The sequence below is a fragment of the Urocitellus parryii genome, chromosome 5 (assembly GCF_045843805.1).
Source record: "Urocitellus parryii isolate mUroPar1 chromosome 5, mUroPar1.hap1, whole genome shotgun sequence".
NCBI lineage: Eukaryota > Metazoa > Chordata > Mammalia > Rodentia > Sciuridae > Urocitellus > Urocitellus parryii.
The window spans coordinates 160,801,711-160,821,366 of NC_135535.1; the positions used below are offsets into that span (position 1 = coordinate 160,801,711).

Genomic DNA, 19,656 nt, shown 5'->3' on the forward strand with positions numbered 1-19,656 from the left:
ACGTTATTAAAGGAAATGTCATAGTATTCCTAAAAGAGCAATCTGGAAATATATATTAAAAATTGAAAATATAAGCTGGATGCAGTGGTGTACACCTGTAATCCTATCGGCTCGGAAAGCTGAGTCTGGAGGATCATGAATTCAAAGCCAGCCTCAGCAATGGCAAGGCAATAAGCAACATAGTGAGACCCTGTCTCTAAATAAAATACAAAATTAGTTTGGGGATGTAGGGATGTGGCTCAGTGGTTAAGTGTCCCTGAGTTCAATCTCCAGTACAAAAAATAATAATAAATTGAAAATATATGTATTCTCTTGACCAATAATTCTACTCATGAGAATAAGAACAAATACAAATTTATAAAAATCTGAATAAATTGTTATATCCTTAGCAATTACTTCCCAGCCACTAAAAAGTGAGTTAAGTTAAACAAGATGACTTGGAGAATTTTCATGAAATGTTAAGTTAAAAGGAAAAAAAAAAAGTCTATGATCCCCAAGCCAAAAAAAAAAAAAAAAAAAACTAACTATATGCAGGTCTACATGGAATTATAAGAACAAAAAAAAAATACAGATGTATGCATACTATATTGTTACTTGGCGAAGTGAACGTAGAACTGGTTTTAAGAAAAAGAGAAATAGGGCTGGGGTTGTAGCTCAGTGGTAGAGCACTTGCCTAGCACATGTGAGGCACTGGGTTCAATTCTCAGCACCACATAAAAATAGATAAATAAAATAAAGGTATTGTGTCCATCGACAACTAAAAATATTAAAAAGAAATAGATAAGAAAACTGTCTATATTAAAGATAGCATGTATGGCTGGAGGTATAGCTCAGCAGCAGAGTACTTGCCTAGAAGCTAAAGGACCTGGGTTTCAATCCCAGCACTCCAAAACACAAAAAACAGCATGTATACTATGATCCCATTTATATAAAATTATTTCCATATGTGTATATATACTTTATATATATACATACATGTTTATATATAATGTGTGTATATATATGCTTATATATATATATACTTTATTTTTTTTAATTTTATTTATTTTATTCATTTTAGTTGTTGATGGGCCTTTATTTTTTTTTTTGTATGTAGTGCTGAGAATCTAACCCAGTGCCTCACACATTAGAGGCAAGCACTCTACCACTGAGCCACAACCCCAGCCCCATATATTTATACACACACACACACACACACATACTTTAAAGCCATTCTTCAGATGATAACTGTGGACAATTTAATAATAAATTACAGTTGTAATGGTTAGAATTTCATGTTCCTCTAATTAAGCTTAGTGATTCATAGACAAGGAGGTGGCCATTAGACAATTGCAATGTGAGCAGATTCTAATTCTTTTTGAGGTATCTGAGCAGAGGATATTGTTGAGGGAATTTCTATATTCAACAGAAGTGGGGTTAATATGATACCTACTCACTGATCAACTGTAACAAAATAAACCAAAAAGCTCAATATTATATATTTCCTGATATTGTATAATAAGTATTACCTATAAATAATCTTATTTTTAAAAATTAAGATGAGGGCTGGTGATGTGGTTCTGTGATACCTTGCTTGCTAAGCATTTGAGAGGTCCTGTGTGTGTGTGTTTGTGTGTGTGTGTGTTTATTTATTTTAGGTATGTGCCACCACTCTCGTGTACACCTAAAATTCCAACTAAGGATCACAAGTTTAAGACTAGCCTGTACAACATAGCAAGACCTTTTCTCAAAATAAAAATTTTAAAAAGACTGAGGCTGTAACTCAGTGATAGAGTTGCCTATAATGCATGAGGCCCAGGATATGATACCAAGTACCAAAAAAAAAAAAAAAAACAAAAAACAGAACCTGATTTTTTAAAAATACATACATATATATATATATATATATATATATATATATATATATATATTTAGTTGTTGTCAGAACCTGATTTTAATTGCACCCTTAATTCTAAGTACCAATTTATAAGAGAAATGGGGGCTAGAAGAACCTATTTTTAAAACTTTTTGTTTTGTGGTGCTGGGAATCAAACTGAAATAATGTTTTTCAAAAAACCAAAAACTCTACCGAACTACAATCAGTAAAACCTATAATATATAAAATGCTCTAAGACAAATGAACAAACTTCTTCAACAAATAAATGGCAAGGACCCAGGAATAATGATGCTCTACAATAATTCCAGACACTACAGAAGTTAAGGCAAGAGGATTACAAGTTGGAGGCCTATCTGGACAACTGTGTAAGATACTGACTTAAAATAACAGAAAATAAAAAGAGCTGGTGATGTAATTCAATAGTACAGCCTAGCATATGTGAGGTCCAGATTCAATGCCCAGTAAAAAAAAAAAAAAAAAGGAAAAAAAGAGTGGTGTTTAGATTTTTTAGGACTTACAATCATGTGAAAAGATCACATACTATATGACACCATTTATATGAAGTGTCCAGAACAGGTAAGATACAGAAAACAGATTGGTGGGGTTGGAGGGGAGGGACAGAGTACAGGGGAATGACTGCTAATGGATATAGGATGATAGTAACCTTTTTAGGATGATAGTAACATTTTGAAACAGACAGTAGTGGGTTGAGGATGTGGCTCACTGGTGGAGTGCTGGCCTAGCATGTGCAAAGCCCTGGGTTCAATCTATAGCACTGCCAAAAGAAAAAATAAGGGTTGGGGGGGAGGTTAACAATTAAAAGCCAAAAAACCCTGAACTACTGCAATGAGTTAACAACTCTATTAAAAACTATTATATTATACACTTCAAGTAGGGGAAATGATGGTGTGTAAATTATATATTATAATGTATTTACTTTTTTAAAGAAGTAATCTGGTGCTTAATAAATGCTTTATGATAAGATAAAGAAGTAGCACATGCCTGTAATCCCAGCAAGTAAGGAGGCTCAGGCAGGCGGATCTCAAGTTTGAAGCCAGCCTCAGCAATTTAGCAAGAACCTCAGCAAGTTAGTGAGAACTTCAGCAACTCAGTCTTAAAAAATGTCTTTAAAAATAAAAAGGGATGGGGATGTGGCTCAGTGGTAAAGCACCCCTGGGTTCAATCTCCAATAAAGAAAAAAAGTTTATAAAATTGAACTAAGTATTAGCTTTTATTCAGTAGCAAAATAAATGTTATTGTACATTCATATATAACATTATAATCATAAAACTGATTTTTATGAAAAATGCTCATAAATATAATTTAAGAAAATCATGAGACTAAACTTTATACTTACCTTGCTTTTTGCTAAACACAAACAAAATACAGTATATGTGTATTTTTTTAAAAAAGGTTAAAACATTAAAACACTGAGTGAGACTGGCAAGAATTTTTGATATTTTAAAACTACAATTAAAAAGGTTGCTCTTTGGAATATTATAAGGGCTTTTTGTTTTTAAATATAATATTTAACATTCAACTAGTTAGTTCAATTTACAATGTATTATTTTATGTTTATTATCATTCTTAAAATACTTAATGTATTTATTCTCCCTTATATCAGAGAGAAAGCTCACTGAAGCAGACTCTAGCTTTTCCTTTTCTTTAGAATATTCCCAATATCACCCCATCCACGTACCTAGAGCACTTAATAAATGGGATTACAAAATCTGCACTAGGAAGCAAATCCTTAGAAACATATCTTAATATCAAATTTTATATTTATGTGGCATTTTTGCCCACAGCTCCAGGAAACAAAGTAGGTATTTAATAAACAAAATGACTATAATTAAATACTGGTTGTCAGCATGCAAGGAACCTGTACAATTATAAAAGCTGTCCTACACAAGCTGAAGACAAAGTTCTCTGAATTAAATTTTACAGAATAATACATATCATTTTAGAGTTGGAATAGATCTTTTTAGAAAAATCATCGAACTATTTCTCTCATTTTTCAAGTAAAAATTTGTTCCTGGGATATTACGTATCAAATTTATATTCAGAAGTAATGTCAGTATCAGGAAAATAACTCAGGGTCTGGAGTTAGTGCATGCAATCTAAATTTCAAACATTCTTCATATCTTCAATTTCCAGAATTAAATCTGTGAGGTGAATGAGATGTAGCTTTGACTCCTCATTCAGTACTATTTTAAGGAGAGTCTGTGAAGGCTACCCTATAAAATAATACCTTGAAAATTCTGTGAAGACAATTCTGGAAATTCCTAATGGAATAAAGGAAGTTCTTGATATTACTAGTTCATTATGATCTGGAAATGCCATTCATATTAGAGATGTCATTCAATAGGGACACCCCAGCTGCAAGGCAGACCTGGAGGCTCAATCTTGGGATTGGTTTAACTTCTAAACCACAAAATGACATTTCCTCTCATCTTACCCAATTCCATGGTGAGTCACTCTTAAAGACCTGTGAACCATGCTGTAGCACTGCATACTAGAGAAACCATGGATAAATACTTAGTGGTCTCTTTCTTTAAAAGGAGAAATTCATTTGCCAATTCCTATTTCTACCTCCATTATCCACTCTATCAATAAAAACATCTTTCTTTCAGCACCTATCCTGAAGCTCATGAGTAAAGTCAGAAGTTCTACTACCTCTTACCAAGCTACAAATACTACCTGTATAGAATACCACTCCTCTCATATTGTCTTGTTTTTATATAAGCTTTTATATAACCCCTATTTCTTCTTCCCCTGAAATGTATTCTTACCTGTTTGGCTAAGTGGATGCCAAGCCACATTCTGTGGCGCCCATGCAGAAGAGCCATCCTGGGAAGCCTTAAGACTGGCCTGGTAGAGAGATTCCAATTCTGAGGTCTCCTGCTCTGTGTCTTGGTTCCAATGTGGATGTAAAAGGATATGATTTCTCTCTGGATAGGTTACACAGGTATGAGAATCATGGGGAGAGGACTTCATTCCTGGCCCAAGGATCTCATGTTTAAGCTGAGAATCACAGAATCTTGTGACATTCACCCAGGAATCCAAAGGCAAGGAAGTCCCCAAGTTGATACTGTTACCAATCTCCTTAGGCCTAGGGTCTTTGGCTTGGGATAGCTTTCCTTGGTATATACCTGGCTCTCCCAACCTGGGCTGTCCTCCCCTAGAAGTTTCACTGTTTGGCTGCCCTGAGTCCATGGCAAGAGAAAGATGGTGGTCAGCAGGATCTTCCCAGGAAGGCAATCTGTCCCTACCATCCAGAGAGGCTTGCTCTTTTGCCCAGGGACAATGGCCTTTCCCTTGACCTTGTTGGAAAGAAGGCTTAGAGTCAGAAGGGAAAGAGTTCTTCTTTAGATTTCCAAGACTTCTCTCTTGGGAACCTGAAGCATCCCTCATGGAAGCACACTGCATCTTCTGGAATTGCTCTGCCAGTGAGCGGACAAGTCCCTTTGTGCTGGGAAACTCTGGTCTACATGGCTCCTCACTGCTTCCATCCACTTTTGAAGTCAGAGAAGTTCGGAGGCTTTGGGCTTGGAGGCATTGGTTAGTTTTCTGCACAGGATCAGAAGAATGAAGCATAGATGAAGCAGCAGCAGACATTATGGGGTGGCAGGCCCTATATGTGGGAATACTGGGTTGAACTAATGAATTTGAAGGACTATAGCCTAGGCTGTGTGTTTCTCCTCTCTCTGAGGTGGCTCTTCCTGTTAGGTGTGACCAAGACATCACCAGGGATGAGTCAGTAGGATTCCTCTTTTCTTGGAATGGCTGTTCTTGAGCAATGTTCCTTCCTTCTTGAAGAGAGAACCTGCTGTAACTGTTGTTATCACCCCTTTGCCCTGGCAGTTTACCCTCTGAGACATCCAATGGCACACAATCAAGGTGAGAATTCTCAGTTCTCCCTGGTGTTTTAGGTAAACACTGCCTATAGAATACAGAAGGGTCAATGCTGTCCACCTCAACTGAAGTCAGAAGCTTTGAGGCAGATTTACTGGGGGAACTGTGCTGTGGGGCAGATGAAGCAGGTAACTCTGGGAACAGTAATGAGTGTGACTCATGGCAGGAAGCAGGTGAGTGTAAGAAAGAAGAACTGGCCCCAAAATCTGTATCCGTGCAGGGTTCCAGTTGGGCCTCGTGGCTTAACAATACTTGGAGCGGGATAGGCTGTTCACTGAAACAAATGGAGAAAGCCAGTCATAAGGTGATTGACAAGATCACTTCCAAGAAGAACTGATCATTCCATTCCCATTTATAGTTATCCACAGAAGAAATGATGAAAATAAATGAAGCTGGGCGCAATGGTACACACCTGTTATCCCAGCAACTTGAGAGGCTGGGGTAGGAAGATTTCAAGTTTGAGGCCAGCCTCAGCAACTTAAAACCCTGTCTCAAACTGAAAATAAGGGCTACCGATATAGTTCAGTGGTAGAGATCCCTTGAGTTCAAACCCCAGTACTGTGGTAAAAAACAAGAAAATTAAAAAAAGAAACAGAGCCAGGCACAATGGTGCACATCTGTAATCCCAGCAACTCAGGAGGCTGAGACAGGAGGATAAAATTTCAAGGCCAGCCTCAGCAACTTAGTGATACCCTGTCTCAAAATAAAAAATAAAAAGGACTAGGGATTGCCCCAGTACCAAAAAAATTTTTTTTAATTTATTAAAAAAAAAAGGAAGAAATGGAAAGACAAGCACAAGTAGGGTCAATAATTCAGAGGTTAACAAAAGAAAAGACTCCCCTACATATACCACTCACGCTCAGATAAACAGGTAATATCAATCCTTCACCAGAGTTACACACAGCAATATTAAGTACAGTCCTTGCCAATATTCTTCACTACATTAAAGTCCCTTTCCAAACACATTCTACTTGAAAATTTAAAAATCAAAATTGCTAGTTTCACATGCAGATGACAACGGAAGGTAGGCAAAATGAGTGATTTTCACACAGAACAGCAAAAATCCAGATGCTATACAAGGAGGGAAATGCTACATAAGGTTCTGTGAGGTAGCCCAACCAAAGGAATCAAGAGGCTACAAATACAGAATACAGGTGATTCATGTTCATAGGATTACACAAATCAACTACTTCAAATTTGTCTTTATTATCTAGGTTTTACTGTATTATTCACTCAGATGTTTTCTTAATATACCATATTCTCTTAAGATTTAGTTGGTTTCTAATTGTTTTATATTTCTGACCCCCCAAAAATGCAATGTTACAAGCACTTAAATAAAATCCCACCTTTTCAAATTCTGAATTTTCAGATTATGGATGCTCAATCTGTGCATCCTTATCTGAAAAATGAGGATTTTGCTTTCCAAAATGTGTGAAATTTTGGATTTTCAGGTTCCTAATCTGAAAATCCAAAATTTGAAATGCTCCAAAAAATCTGAAACCATTTGAGTGCAGACAAGACACTGAAACAGTTTTGGATTCTGGAGTATTTTGGACTTCAATTCTTTTTCTTTGGTACCAGCGATTGAACCGAGAGGTGCTTAACCACTGAGCCACACCCCCAGCCTTTTTTACATTTTGTTTAGAGACAGGGTCTCACTAAATTGCTTAGAACCTCGCTAAAAATTGCTGAGGCTGGCTTTGAACTCATGATCCTCCTGCCTCAGCCTCCCAAGCTGCTGGATTACAGACATGCGCCATCATGCCCGGCTTTTTTTTTTTTTTTTTTTTTTAATTGAATTTTTGGATTAGGAATCCTCAACCAGTAAAGACCATGCAAATATTCCAAAATCTGGGGGAGAAAACTGAAATCTGAAACATTTCTGGTTCCAAGTATTTTGGATAAAGTGTATATGACCTATATGCTATAAACTATCCTACGTTAGTCACCCAGTCACTCTTGTAACATTTACTTGTATGGAAAAATCTAACCATAAAAGGCATACTACATAATGGTCGATGGCATACATTTTGGCACCAAACAGACAGACCTAGATTTGAATTCTATACTTCTACTGTTATAAGCCAAATAATCTTAGTTTTCCTGAGCTCAAGTCTCCTTATTTATAAAGAATGCTAACTAATAGTTCCTACTTTTTTGTCTGTGGGGGGGAATATATATATTTAGTTGTAGATAGAAAAATACCTGTATTTTGATTTATTTTTATGTGGTGCTGAGGATTGTACCTGGTGCCCCACAAATGCAAGGCAAGCACTCTACTGCTGAGCCACAACCCCAGCCCTATAGTCCCTATCTTATAAGGATATTTTGATAATGAAATAAAATACATAAAGTGCTTAGCTCGGGCCTGGATCCTAGGCAATGTTCACAAAATACTGGCTGGAGTATAGCTCAATGGAAGAGCACTTGCCTAGCATGTACACAGCCCAGGGTTGGATGCCTTTATTATATTTTTATTTTGAAAACTACTCAAACTTATTAACAGACAAATTTAATTTTTACTTAAATTCACTTATTCTAATTAAAAGCCAAATTTAAAGGCCAAGATGTATGAACTATATCAATGGCTACTAAGGCTTTTTTCCTTATCAATCTTTTCAATACACTTCTCTCTCTCCCCTGTAGTCACCGAGACAATGACAGCTTCTGCTGCAGAATACCCATGGTCACTTTCTCCCCTGGCATCTATAAACTCATGTGGTTCCCAAGCACTACCTTGTCAGCTGAGGGACGGCCCCCCCCTGTGATGGGAGGCAGGCTGAGGGCTGCGACGGCTGCTGCGATGATTGCTGCTGCTGCATGCGATCCTGTAGGCTCCTTGCTTTTCGAATACTGATTTGCAACTTCTTATCGACTAGGGCTCTGCTGTGCGTGCTAGAGCTGGCACCATGCAGGGCAAGTCTTAGTTTAGCTAAAATGCAAAAGAAAATATAGCAGAAACAGAACACAAAATACAAATAAAAATAAAACAAATAAAATTGAATCAAAAAGAAGCAAAGATATGCAGTAAAACAAAATATGCAGCAGGAATGCAAGGCATGGACCATGCATACACTGTCCAGGGGCACAGAGCTAGCTCTGGCTATAAGAAACATACATGGAAGCTATGGAGGCCAAAGAAGTTAATTTAAATTATTAAACACACACACACACCAACTAAAACAAATCAGGAAGATAAACTAGTGCTCAGAGATTGTCACTCTTGTCCTTTCCAACTGACCTGTTCGACTCTGGTCTCCACACACTGCTCCCAACTCCCCCTTCCTGATGGCCAACAGCGAAATAAGATCCAAACCTGCATCTGTCTTTACAGAGCACAGCTTCATGTGGTCATATAAAATTGGATACCAATTCTAAACTTTATTCCCTGGCTGTAACATTATGGTGCTGCATACCAGAAGGCAGGGGAGAAACAAAAAGAATCAAATATTGCAGTGGAAAGTTACAAGCCTGGGAAGTCAATGGCCAATTAACTCAGTTTTTTCTGCCATAAGTTTCAACTTACTAGTCAACCACTAGAGAAAGAGCAGACTAACTTGCTATCTGAAGTCTAACTTCTTCTTGGGATAAGAAGGTAGGCATGGCTGGAGAAGTCATCTATGGATTCCTGTTGAGGGTAATTCCAGTAAATATCCACAAGCCACAGTTACAATGCCAGGCACATTTAGAAATCTGAAGGATGCCAGGAGCGGTGGCACACACTTATAATTGCAGCAACCTGGGAGGCTCAAACAGGAGGACTACAAGTTCAAGGCCAGCCTTGCCAATGTGGCAAGGGCCGAAGCAATTTAACAAGATCCTGTCTCAAAGTAAAAAAATAAAAAGGGCTGGAGATGTAGCTCAGTGACAAAGTGCCCCAGGTTCAATCCTTGGTACCCAGAGGAGAGGAGAGGAGAGGAGGGGAGGGGAGGAGAGGGGAGGGGAGGGGAGGGGAGGGGAGGGGAGGGGAGGGGAGGGGAGGGGAGGGGAGGGGAGGGGAGGAGAGACAGGAAGAGAAGGGAAGGGAAAGGAAAGGGGAGGTAGAAGGAGAAGAGGAAGGGGAAGGGGAAGGGGAGGGAAAAGGGAAAGGGAGGGGAGGGAAAAGAAATCTAAAGGGCATAGATAGCTAAAGGGCCTCACTTTGGAAATTTGAGAGTTAAGAAACATAAAAATTATTTTTATAGTCATCTGAGCGACAACACTAATACCTATAATGAAGTTAGTAAAAAATGCCATAGCCATAGCGGTTAGAGTTACTTACAGATAGCTTCGTTACAAAGAGCCAAAGCTGTAGCACAGTCTCCCTTTTGTTCCAGATGCAGCGACTCTTCAAACATTGAATTTGCCTCTTGCAGAGACCTCTCAAAGCCGTCACTCCTCCCTGAAAGGGCCAGTACTTTTTGTTTTCATTATAATTAATTCCAACTTCATCTATGTACTGCTGTTTCCCTTTGGTGCACATAGATCCTTGTTGTCAAGTCATTGGTCTATCCTTATTTCAACTGTCCATTACTATTAAGAAGTCCCTGAAACAAGTACACCCATTTTTGCTTTACCCAAGATCTTCCAAGGCCCTGAAAGAGAGGCATGTCATTGCCAGCCACATGTTCTAACTCGAAGACTTCTCAGGGACTCCCTCCAAGAAAGAACAAAATATGTCTATAACAACATGACTTCTCATGGCTAAAACTGAACTGCTCTTCCATAGTGTTACAGTACACATCCTGCCAGAGTATCAGAATGCCACAGAATTCCAATGCTGTTATGGCAAAGATGGCTTCACTATTCTATGAAAAGTATTCCACATCACTTCTTTCCCATATCAATTCACAGAGATCTCTTCATCACCGTTAACTAGAAAGTCAGTAAAACTCTTGGGCACAGGGGGTCTACAGTTCCTACCATGGCCGTTGAATCGCATTTGTTGTTACATAAACATACCTTTTATCAGCACTACTAAGTATTTATTTTTATCATGCCCTTGTGTGGGGAGCCATTCTCACACGTGATTGGGCAACTCCCGGTTTGGGTGTGAGGCGCTCTGGTTAAACTGTGTGGAGCTTTCCCGAACCTCTCTTGGTGCGAGAGCCTGTCCGTGTGGGGGTGTGACTTGACCACTGACCCTGGGGCCAATCACTGACCCTGACCTTGGAGTGCTGCCCCCCTCAACCTTCATTGGATGGAATTCTCCCCTGAATTTCTTGTTCCCCAATAAAAGGCCACTCCCTAGCGTGCTCTCTCTCTCTCCTGCTAGCCCTGAGTAATCCCTGCTGCCCTACGGGTGGTTCGAGGTGTGAGTCAGACGGAGAGCCCACTCGGACCTGGTCATAGAAAAAGATAACTAAGTCTGTGTGTTTATTTCGATCTCACTAGCTAACTTTTATGCCAAGAACCTCTTTAATGAAACCAGTGCGCTGGTTGCATGGTGGAACCCTTGCTCATCAAAACTATCCCCAAAAGGCACCTTCCCATATAGCAAGCTGAGGATATTCCTTTCTCCTCTCAAAGTGGATGAGTTTCAAAGCAGGTGCTGAAGAATCCAGAGGAAAAGGCAAGGAAATAAGTAAAGGCAACTTCTGTAAATGAACCCTGAGGCTTATTTACCCCCTTGCCTTCTACTCACTCATAACCATAAATTGGTAAAAAACTATAATTTAAGTTCATCTACCACTGGGATTGACACTGAACATTTACAAGGGGGAGGGGCTGTGGGGCAGGGATCAAACTGTCTTAATCATTCTTCTCCATAATGTCTTCTTATCTCCAGCTGGAAATGCTAAGATAAGATCTTCCATATCCCTAAAATTCCCTTCTTAATTCACCCTGGCTTTTAGAAAGTACTTCCACCACTACAGCAGAAGTAGCAGGTTAGTTCTGAAGAAGCTGGCACTCAGGTTTCACCTCATCAATAGAAGTGTGGTTTTCCCCATTCCCAGGTCCAAAGTTCTTCCATTATATTTGGAATCAACTAAATTTATACTACCAATATAATCCGAGATGGATGGTAGCTAAAGCCATTAAAAAAAAAATAATAAGTTTACAGGCTAGGAATGGTAGAGCACTTGCCTAGCATGCACAAAGACCTGTGTTCGATCCCCAGACCTGCAAAAATAAAATGAATGCTCAAATTTATTTAACATCCATGCCTTCTACTCACTCATAACCGTAAATTGGTAGAAAGCTATTATTTAGGTTCACCAATAATTGGAATTCAAATTAAGCCTTCACAAAGTCACAGGTGGAAAGAAAAGATCTTAGGCAAACAAACTATAATTAATGACTATACTGGATATAAATTCTTTTTTTATTTTTTATTTTTTTACTTGTAGAGGGACACAATACCTTTATTTTACTTTTTTTTTTTTTTTTATGTGGCTCTGATAATTGAACCCAGTGTCTCACACATAACTAGGCAAGCACTCTCTACCACTGAGCCACATCTCTAGCCCCATGGATTTAAATTCTTATCATCCAAAATCTTAGCACTTCGTTCCTTCTCTCAGGAGATCCAAAATGTATGAAGAACTGACAAATACAGGCAGGGAGATTCCCTCTAAACTGTACTGCTCAATTGACAGAGGAGGGAAAAGACAAGGAGAAAGATGACAAGATCCCTCTTTTGAAATAATATAAATTTGTGACACCAAAGTGATTTAGCTAAAGGTCAAAATGGAAGAAAAGACTACCCAAATACAGAGACAACTAAGGAATTGGGCATTTTTATTTATTTTTTTATTTTTGCCGGGTTTTTTTTTTTTTTTTTTTTTTTTGGTAGCAGGGATTGAATCCAGGGATCCAGGGGTGCTTAACCACTGAGTCACATCCCCAGTCCTTTTTAATATTTTATTTAGGAGATAAGAGTCTCACTGAGTTGCTTAGGGCCTCACTTAATTGCTGAGCTGGCTTTGAATTTGTGATCCTCTTACCTCAGCCTTCTGAGCCACTGGGAATGCAGGCATGTGCCACTATGCCAGCTAGGAATTGGGCATTTAAAACTCATTTTAAAACAAATACAATGCCTGGGAAATATATGACAGTTGCTTTGAATCAAAGACAGTAGGGGTTGGGGATATAGCTCAGCTGGCAGAGTGCTTGCCTCCCATTCACAAGGCCCTGGGTTCAATCCCCAGCACCACACACACACACACACACACACACACACACACACACAAAAAAAAAAAAAAAAAAAAAAAAAAAGAATGAATGTTGAGGGCTGGGTTGTGGCTCCATGGTAAAGCACTTTCCCAGCCTGTGTGAGATAACTGGATTTGATCCTCAGCACCACGTAAAAATAAATAAATAAGATAAAGGTATTGTGGAGGGGAAAAAAAAAAAGTAGGACTGCTGGGCATGCCACGATGGAGCATGCCTGAAATCTCAGAGACATGGGAAGATGAGACAAGAGGATTGCAAGTTTGGAGCCAGCTGGTGAATTTAGCAGGACCATGTTTCAAAATAAAAAAAATAAGGCTGGGTGCAGTAGTGCACACCTGTAATCCCAGGGGCTCAGGAGGCCGAGGCAGGAAGATTGCAAGTTCAAAGCCAGTCTCAGTAACTTATTGAGGCTCTAAGCAATTTAGTCAGACCTTGTCTCAAAAGAAAAAATGAAATGGGCTGGGGATGTGGCTCAGTAGTTAAGTGCCCCTGGGTTCAATCCCTGGTACAAAAAAAAAAAAAAAAAGAAAAAGTAAATTAAGGGTCTAGGAATGCAGAGCTCAATGTAAGAGCACTTGCCTAGCATGCATGAGAGTCTGGGCTCAATCCCCAGCACCACATGAATTTTTATAAAAAGTAAATTAGGAAAATAAAAGTAAGTTAGGCTTTGGGTTCTCAGATCCTATTTGATAGATCTACTTCGATAAAGCTCCAGGTGAGGTTATCTCCGGGTATTTTTTTTTTTTTTTTTCCAGCAAATAGAATTTCCCTCACTATCAGTGTGGCTCACTTCTTTTTTGCTGTTTTTGAATTGAGGCTACTTTCATTTATACCTTCTGTAGAGATGTTCATGGAATATATTTTTCATGAATAATATACTATCTCTGATCTATTGGGCTTTAGTAGACATGCCCAAAATTAGTATCTATCTCTTATCACAAGGCTTGTCACCTCTTACTTTAACTCTCACTGGAATGATTGACTTAAAAATATATATATAACTTCTAAAGAGAATACAGGGAACTTACAAGCTTGGATCTTTTTTCATACTTTTTCTCTCTGTTCGCATTACTAACAACCTAATTCTCACAACAATTACCCTGATTCTGCAGTTCATCCAAGTCCATGAAGCGGCTGGGATGAGGGTTAAACCCTTTAGCAACCTCTAATTCCTTCTCCCGTTTCCTTCGAAGTTCCTGTTCCTGGGCCCTCCTGGTCACCTCTTCCTGCAATTCATCCAGTTCACTTTTAGAAGATACCTCCCCACCTAGGACATAAGCAAAGGAGAAGCTAAATCAACATTTCTATAAAAAAGATAGAACACCTGCTAAATTTATGACTACTTTGATATAAGTTATTTTTTCTTTTGGAACTCTTCTCTTTAATTTGAAGTAATGTTTTGAATACTGATATCCATATCAAATTCTGGGCCCTGAATAATAAAAATCACAGCAAAACAAAAAAATTATGAACATTTGGTATAACAACATGACACCTAACACTTGCTAAACATTTTCAATGTATTAGGAACAGTTTTAAGCACTTTTACATATATTATTTAACACTCATAATTGATGATGAGAATTACCTTCATTTTAGGAATGAGAAAGTTGAGTCATGAAAAGAGTAACACAGTTGGCGAAAGGTAGAGGTAACTTCAAGTCACTAAGTTAAATTCATAATCCATGCTCTTAACCAGTAGGAAGCACTCTATCAGAGCTTCAAGCAAGTCATTTGGGCTTCTCGCCTTTAATTTCTTTCTTTCTTTCTTTCTTTCTTTTTTTTTTTTTTTTGTGGTGCTAAGGATTAAACCCATGGCCTTGTGCATATGAGGCAAGCACTCTACCAACTGAGCTATATCTCTAGCCCTCGCCCTTAATTTCTATCTTCTCTTTAATGAATTTGTAAAATGTCCATAGTAAAAACTCCACTGCATAAGTGTTCATAGATTTAGAATGATTTTCATAATAAATTGTTTATCATGTATTATATCATGTATAGTATGTATAATAATATATATAATATGTATAGTATGATTTCTTCTTTTTTTGGTACTGGGGATTGAACTCAGGGGCACTCAACCACTGAACCACATCCTCAGCCCTGTTTTGAATTTTATTTAGAGATAGGGTCTCACTGAGTTGCTTAGTCCCTTGCTAAATTGCTGAGGCTGGCTTTGAACTCACAATTCTCCTGCCTCAGCCTCCAGAGCTGCTGGGACTACAGGCATGCACCATCATGCACGGCTCATTTTTTTTTTTTTTTTAAATGGTGTTGAGAAGCTGGAGATATAATTCAGTGGTATAACACTTGCCTAGTATGCGTAAGGACCTGGATTTGATCATCAGCACTATAAAAAACAAACAAACAAAAAATAATGGTGAGGGATGGAGATATGGCTCAGTGGTGGAGTGCTCGCCTAGCACATGTAAGTCACTGGGTTCGATCCTCAGCACCACATATAAATAAATAAAATAAAGGTATTGTGTCCATCTACAACTAAAAATATTTTTTTAAAAATGATGGTGACCCATATATATAAATATATATACATATATATTATATTTATATATATATATACACACACACATACATACATATATACCTAAAGTATGTACTGTATAAGCATAAAAAAAGAGGTAGAAATATATATAACATAATGATAATACTGATACCTTCGATTTCAGAAGGCAAAAGCAGGTTAATAAATTATTGTGCTTGATTTACTTCTATAATTTTTTCACTTTTTTATTGTTGCATTATAATTGTACATAACTGTGGAATTTGTTGTTGCATATTCATACATGCACATAATATAGCAATATAATTTGGTCTATATTACTCCTCAGTATTTCCCTTTCCCTTCCCTCCTTCCTCCCTCCCTCTGGTCTCTTTCCTCTACTCTAATGATTTCCCTTCAATTTTTAGGAGATCCCTCCAACTTTTCTATTCATTTTTCCTCTCTAGCTTCCACATGAGAAAAAACATGTGATTGTAGTTTTTTATTTTTTTTAAGTGATTGAACCTCAGATAAAAAGTGCCATGCCGGGTGCAGTGGCGCACACCTGTAATCCCAGCAACTCGGAAGCCTAAGGCAGGAGGATTATGAGTCCAAACCCAGCCTCAGCAAAAGCAAGTTGCTAGGCAACTCAGTGAGACGGCATCTCTAATAAAATATAAAAAAGGGTTGGGGATGTAGCTCAATGGTTAAGTGTCCCTGAGTTTAATCCCTGGTACTACCCCCTGCTAAAAAATAGGTGCCTTAATAGAATGATTAGATCAAACTGTGGGACCTGTAGGGCTTATTATACAAAGAGGATGGTGGAATTATATGTTAGGGGAAGAATTTTGGAATTATATGTTAGGGGAAGAATTTTGTCATAACTTTTTTTGTTGTGAATTTTGTTGTGAAATCCTGTCAGATTTTAGGTAGTTGATCCAGAATTGAGGATTACTGGGGAAATCACTCTTTAGTATATTGCAAAGGTACTGACTATCTGAAGAGGGAAAAAAGGGCAATATGCTTATGTATGATCACATGTTTCTTAAAAGAATGTCACTCAACATGAAAGAAATTAAAATGTAGGAAACAAACAAACCAAATGTGTAACTTCACTGGGAAGCATGAATTTCTTCCACTGGTCTCTAATTTACTCTAACCCAGTATTCCTAACGTATATGACTTTATGGGTATTACTCGGTTCTACCAGATGTCAGCAACCTATAGCACACATATTAAAAAACTAAAATGGTTTGTGTATTTTTATTAATACTGCTGCATACCCCCTATCCAACCACCTGTAAGAACCTTCAGTAACTGTCAAGAGACTTGGTAGTTAAGACTAGGATGTACAGGCAAGGGCAATGTTAAGTTTGAATCACTAATTTCACAGTTTTGCCCATAGCCTATATGTCCTTTCTGTATCTCAATTCATAGTACTAATCAATAATAAACTAATTTCTGAGGAAGCTACCCCTATACTAAGGAAAACACTAAGATTTATTCTTTTTAAGAATGGAGTTGTTATTACTGCTGTTCACCAATTTTTTCTCCCTTTATTCCCACAAGGACTCTCTCCAAAGTAGAAACACTGAGGCAAGTCATGATACAGAACAAAAAAAAAAGATAAATCCAAAGATGGAGAAGCTAGAAAACCTCCGTATTAACATTCTGAAGATATACTCAAACTATAACTGTCCTCTAACTTATTTAAATCTACTCAGGTAAGGCTGTTCCCCAAATAGAATTAATCTTCAAATCCAGTCCTCCAAATCCACTGTCCTTCTGCTTACCTGAAAGGGGTTGAGTTTTTGTCCAGCCACTCATGGATACTGTGGAGTCCACCTCTAGGATGCTACTGCTGTGAGACTTTGGGATATGACGCCAAGAAGGGACTATCCCAGCTGATCTCTTAGCACTTGTATCCCTTCAAAAAAGAACCCAGAATCTAGTAGAAGCATCAGAAGGGTCATTACTTGCAATACTAACAAGACTAAATTCCTACAACAAAACATCAAACTAATATAATTAAAGTTTCTGAGAGCCAGGCATGGTAGCACGCGCCTGCAGTCCTAACTACTCAGGAAGCTGAGGCAGGAAGACTGTCTGAGCCAGGAGTTCAAAGACAGCCTGAACATAGCAAGAGCCCTTCTTTTTAAAAGAGGGTGGGGAAGGGGAAGCTGGGGATATAGCTCAAAGGTAAGCACTTGCCTAGAACATGTAAGGTCTTGAGTTCAATCCTAGTATAAAACACACACACACACACACACACACACACACACACACACGCTTCTGCTAAACTTCTTCTGGAATTTGAAAAATACTACAATCCCTCCATTTTCAATTCCACTCGTTTCCTCCATTTTATCTTAACTCATTTACATCTTATGCTTCTAACATACATAGTATCTGACACAACAGACAATCAAAATCTATTAAATGAATTAATGAACATATTATATATTATCTTCCCTTTTCCTGCTAATTTTTTTTCTTTTTTCCCCCTGTGGTGGTGGTGGGGACCAAACCCAAAGCCTTGTGCATGCTAGGCAAGTACTCTACTACTGAACTATATCCCCAGCCCAATCTTATTAAATATTTTGGCATCATCTCATGTGCAAAACGGAAAAGGGTCCTGTGCCTACAGAAGAAGAGTGGCAAAGAATGAGGATATGATATCACCGTTGCAGAAAATATAATCTTTTCTTTTAGAGCAGCTATACTATTAGTGAAATCGTGTCTGTGGCAACTCAGTAAAACTAATATATGTAGATCAAAAACACATAGAACAAACTGCCTTACAAGTAGAATGCAATGAACTCTATCTAAATTGTCACCATTATCTTATAGGATTATGAATATCACTGGCTTCATAAAACCCAGAATACCCAGTTACCCTAAAAAACCAAACAAAAACAAAAACTCTTTCAAATTAGAAAGCAAGAATAAGTAACAGTTGGGTTTTTTCTGATTATAGAATTATAAAGGTTTGCTTCACTAATTGATTCTTTCATTGAAAATTATTAAGTAATTTAAAATACATTTTAAAATTATATATATTTAAGATATAGAAAATTATGTTGTAAGATACACATAGATGATAAAAAGATTATTGTAAGTGAAGCAAAATGAACATAACCATCATCTTATATAGTTACTCTTATTTTTGTGGCAAGAGTAGCTAAGATCTCATGTAACATGAATTCTATATACAGTACAATGTTAATACCTATATTCCTCATTGTTGTATATTAGAACTCTAAACTTGTTCATCCTACGTATCAGAAAAATTTGAAACATTTACTTTGCTTTTGGAATCGAATCAGGGGTACTTTACCACTGAGCTTCAACCCCCCAACCCTTTTAATTTTGAGGCAAGTTCTCGCTAAATTATTTAGGTCCTGGCTACATTCCTAAGGCTGGCCTCGAACTTGTAATCCTCCTGCCTCAGCCTCCTGAGTTGCTGAAATTACAGGTATGAGCCATCAAGCCCAGCAAAATATGGAACATTTCACAAATTTACACATCCTTGCAAAAGGGGCCATGTTAATCTTTTTTGTATTCTTCAAATTTTAGTACAGATGCTGCTGAAGTAGGCACTAAAGAATTATTTTATATCTGATACTTGAAAGCTTTCTCACTTCTTAAGCACCTTTGTTCTTCCTGCCAGCAGAGGGTGCTGTTGCTATATAAAGTTGGTAGAGCACATAGATAATATTAAAGCCCATTTCTCAATTTATTTAAGCCATGGTTGAAAACTCCAATTAGGTGGCTCACATTGCTGCAAGGGACAACACCTCTATTCAAAATCCAAACAATACCTGCAGATATTCGAGCTCTCAGGCAAGGCGGCATCCAGGCTGACAGGGCTATTGCTGTTTCTCTCACTGCTCTCATAACCAGATTCCATTCGCTGGATTAGGCGAGGTTGTTGCTCTAAAAGATGAGAGGTTAGTCGTGCTGAGCCCCAGGGTTTGTACTGAGGGCTTGGTCCAACAGGTTTAGTGTTGTAAGCAGGTGGCTTGCTTGGTTCATCTGGTGTAAATTCTTTAGCTATCCCAATGAAAGGACAAGTAAGGAAAAGGAGGTAATTAAATATCTGCCTATAAAGACCTATCCCTCTCTCCAACCACTCATTCATTGAACTCACATTACCCCCAAACCAGACATCTGAGTAAAAATGTACCTTGCCAGTTATATCAGAAAATCAAAT

General features: G+C 38.0%; 1 protein-coding gene and 1 non-coding gene across 4 annotated transcripts in view; both read right to left on the minus strand.

Annotated features, from left to right (window-relative positions):
- Usp54 (ubiquitin specific peptidase 54) overlaps positions 1 to 19,656 on the minus strand; it is a 70,764-nt gene that overhangs the window by 8,718 nt on the left and 42,390 nt on the right. For all 3 annotated transcript variants that reach the window (XM_026390174.2, XM_077798422.1, XM_077798421.1), the window contains 6 exons: positions 19,265 to 19,496; positions 17,237 to 17,370; positions 14,043 to 14,210; positions 10,050 to 10,169; positions 8,525 to 8,720; positions 4,666 to 6,062 (listed from right to left, as the gene is read on the minus strand). In XM_026390174.2, coding sequence (XP_026245959.1) covers positions 4,666 to 6,062; positions 8,525 to 8,720; positions 10,050 to 10,169; positions 14,043 to 14,210; positions 17,237 to 17,370; positions 19,265 to 19,496 — 2,247 coding nt within the window. The remainder of the gene's footprint in view (positions 1 to 4,665; positions 6,063 to 8,524; positions 8,721 to 10,049; positions 10,170 to 14,042; positions 14,211 to 17,236; positions 17,371 to 19,264; positions 19,497 to 19,656) is intronic.
- Positions 18,939 to 19,043, minus strand: LOC113183839 (U6 spliceosomal RNA). The gene has a single exon (XR_003300920.1). It is a non-coding gene; the product is annotated as a U6 spliceosomal RNA (small nuclear RNA).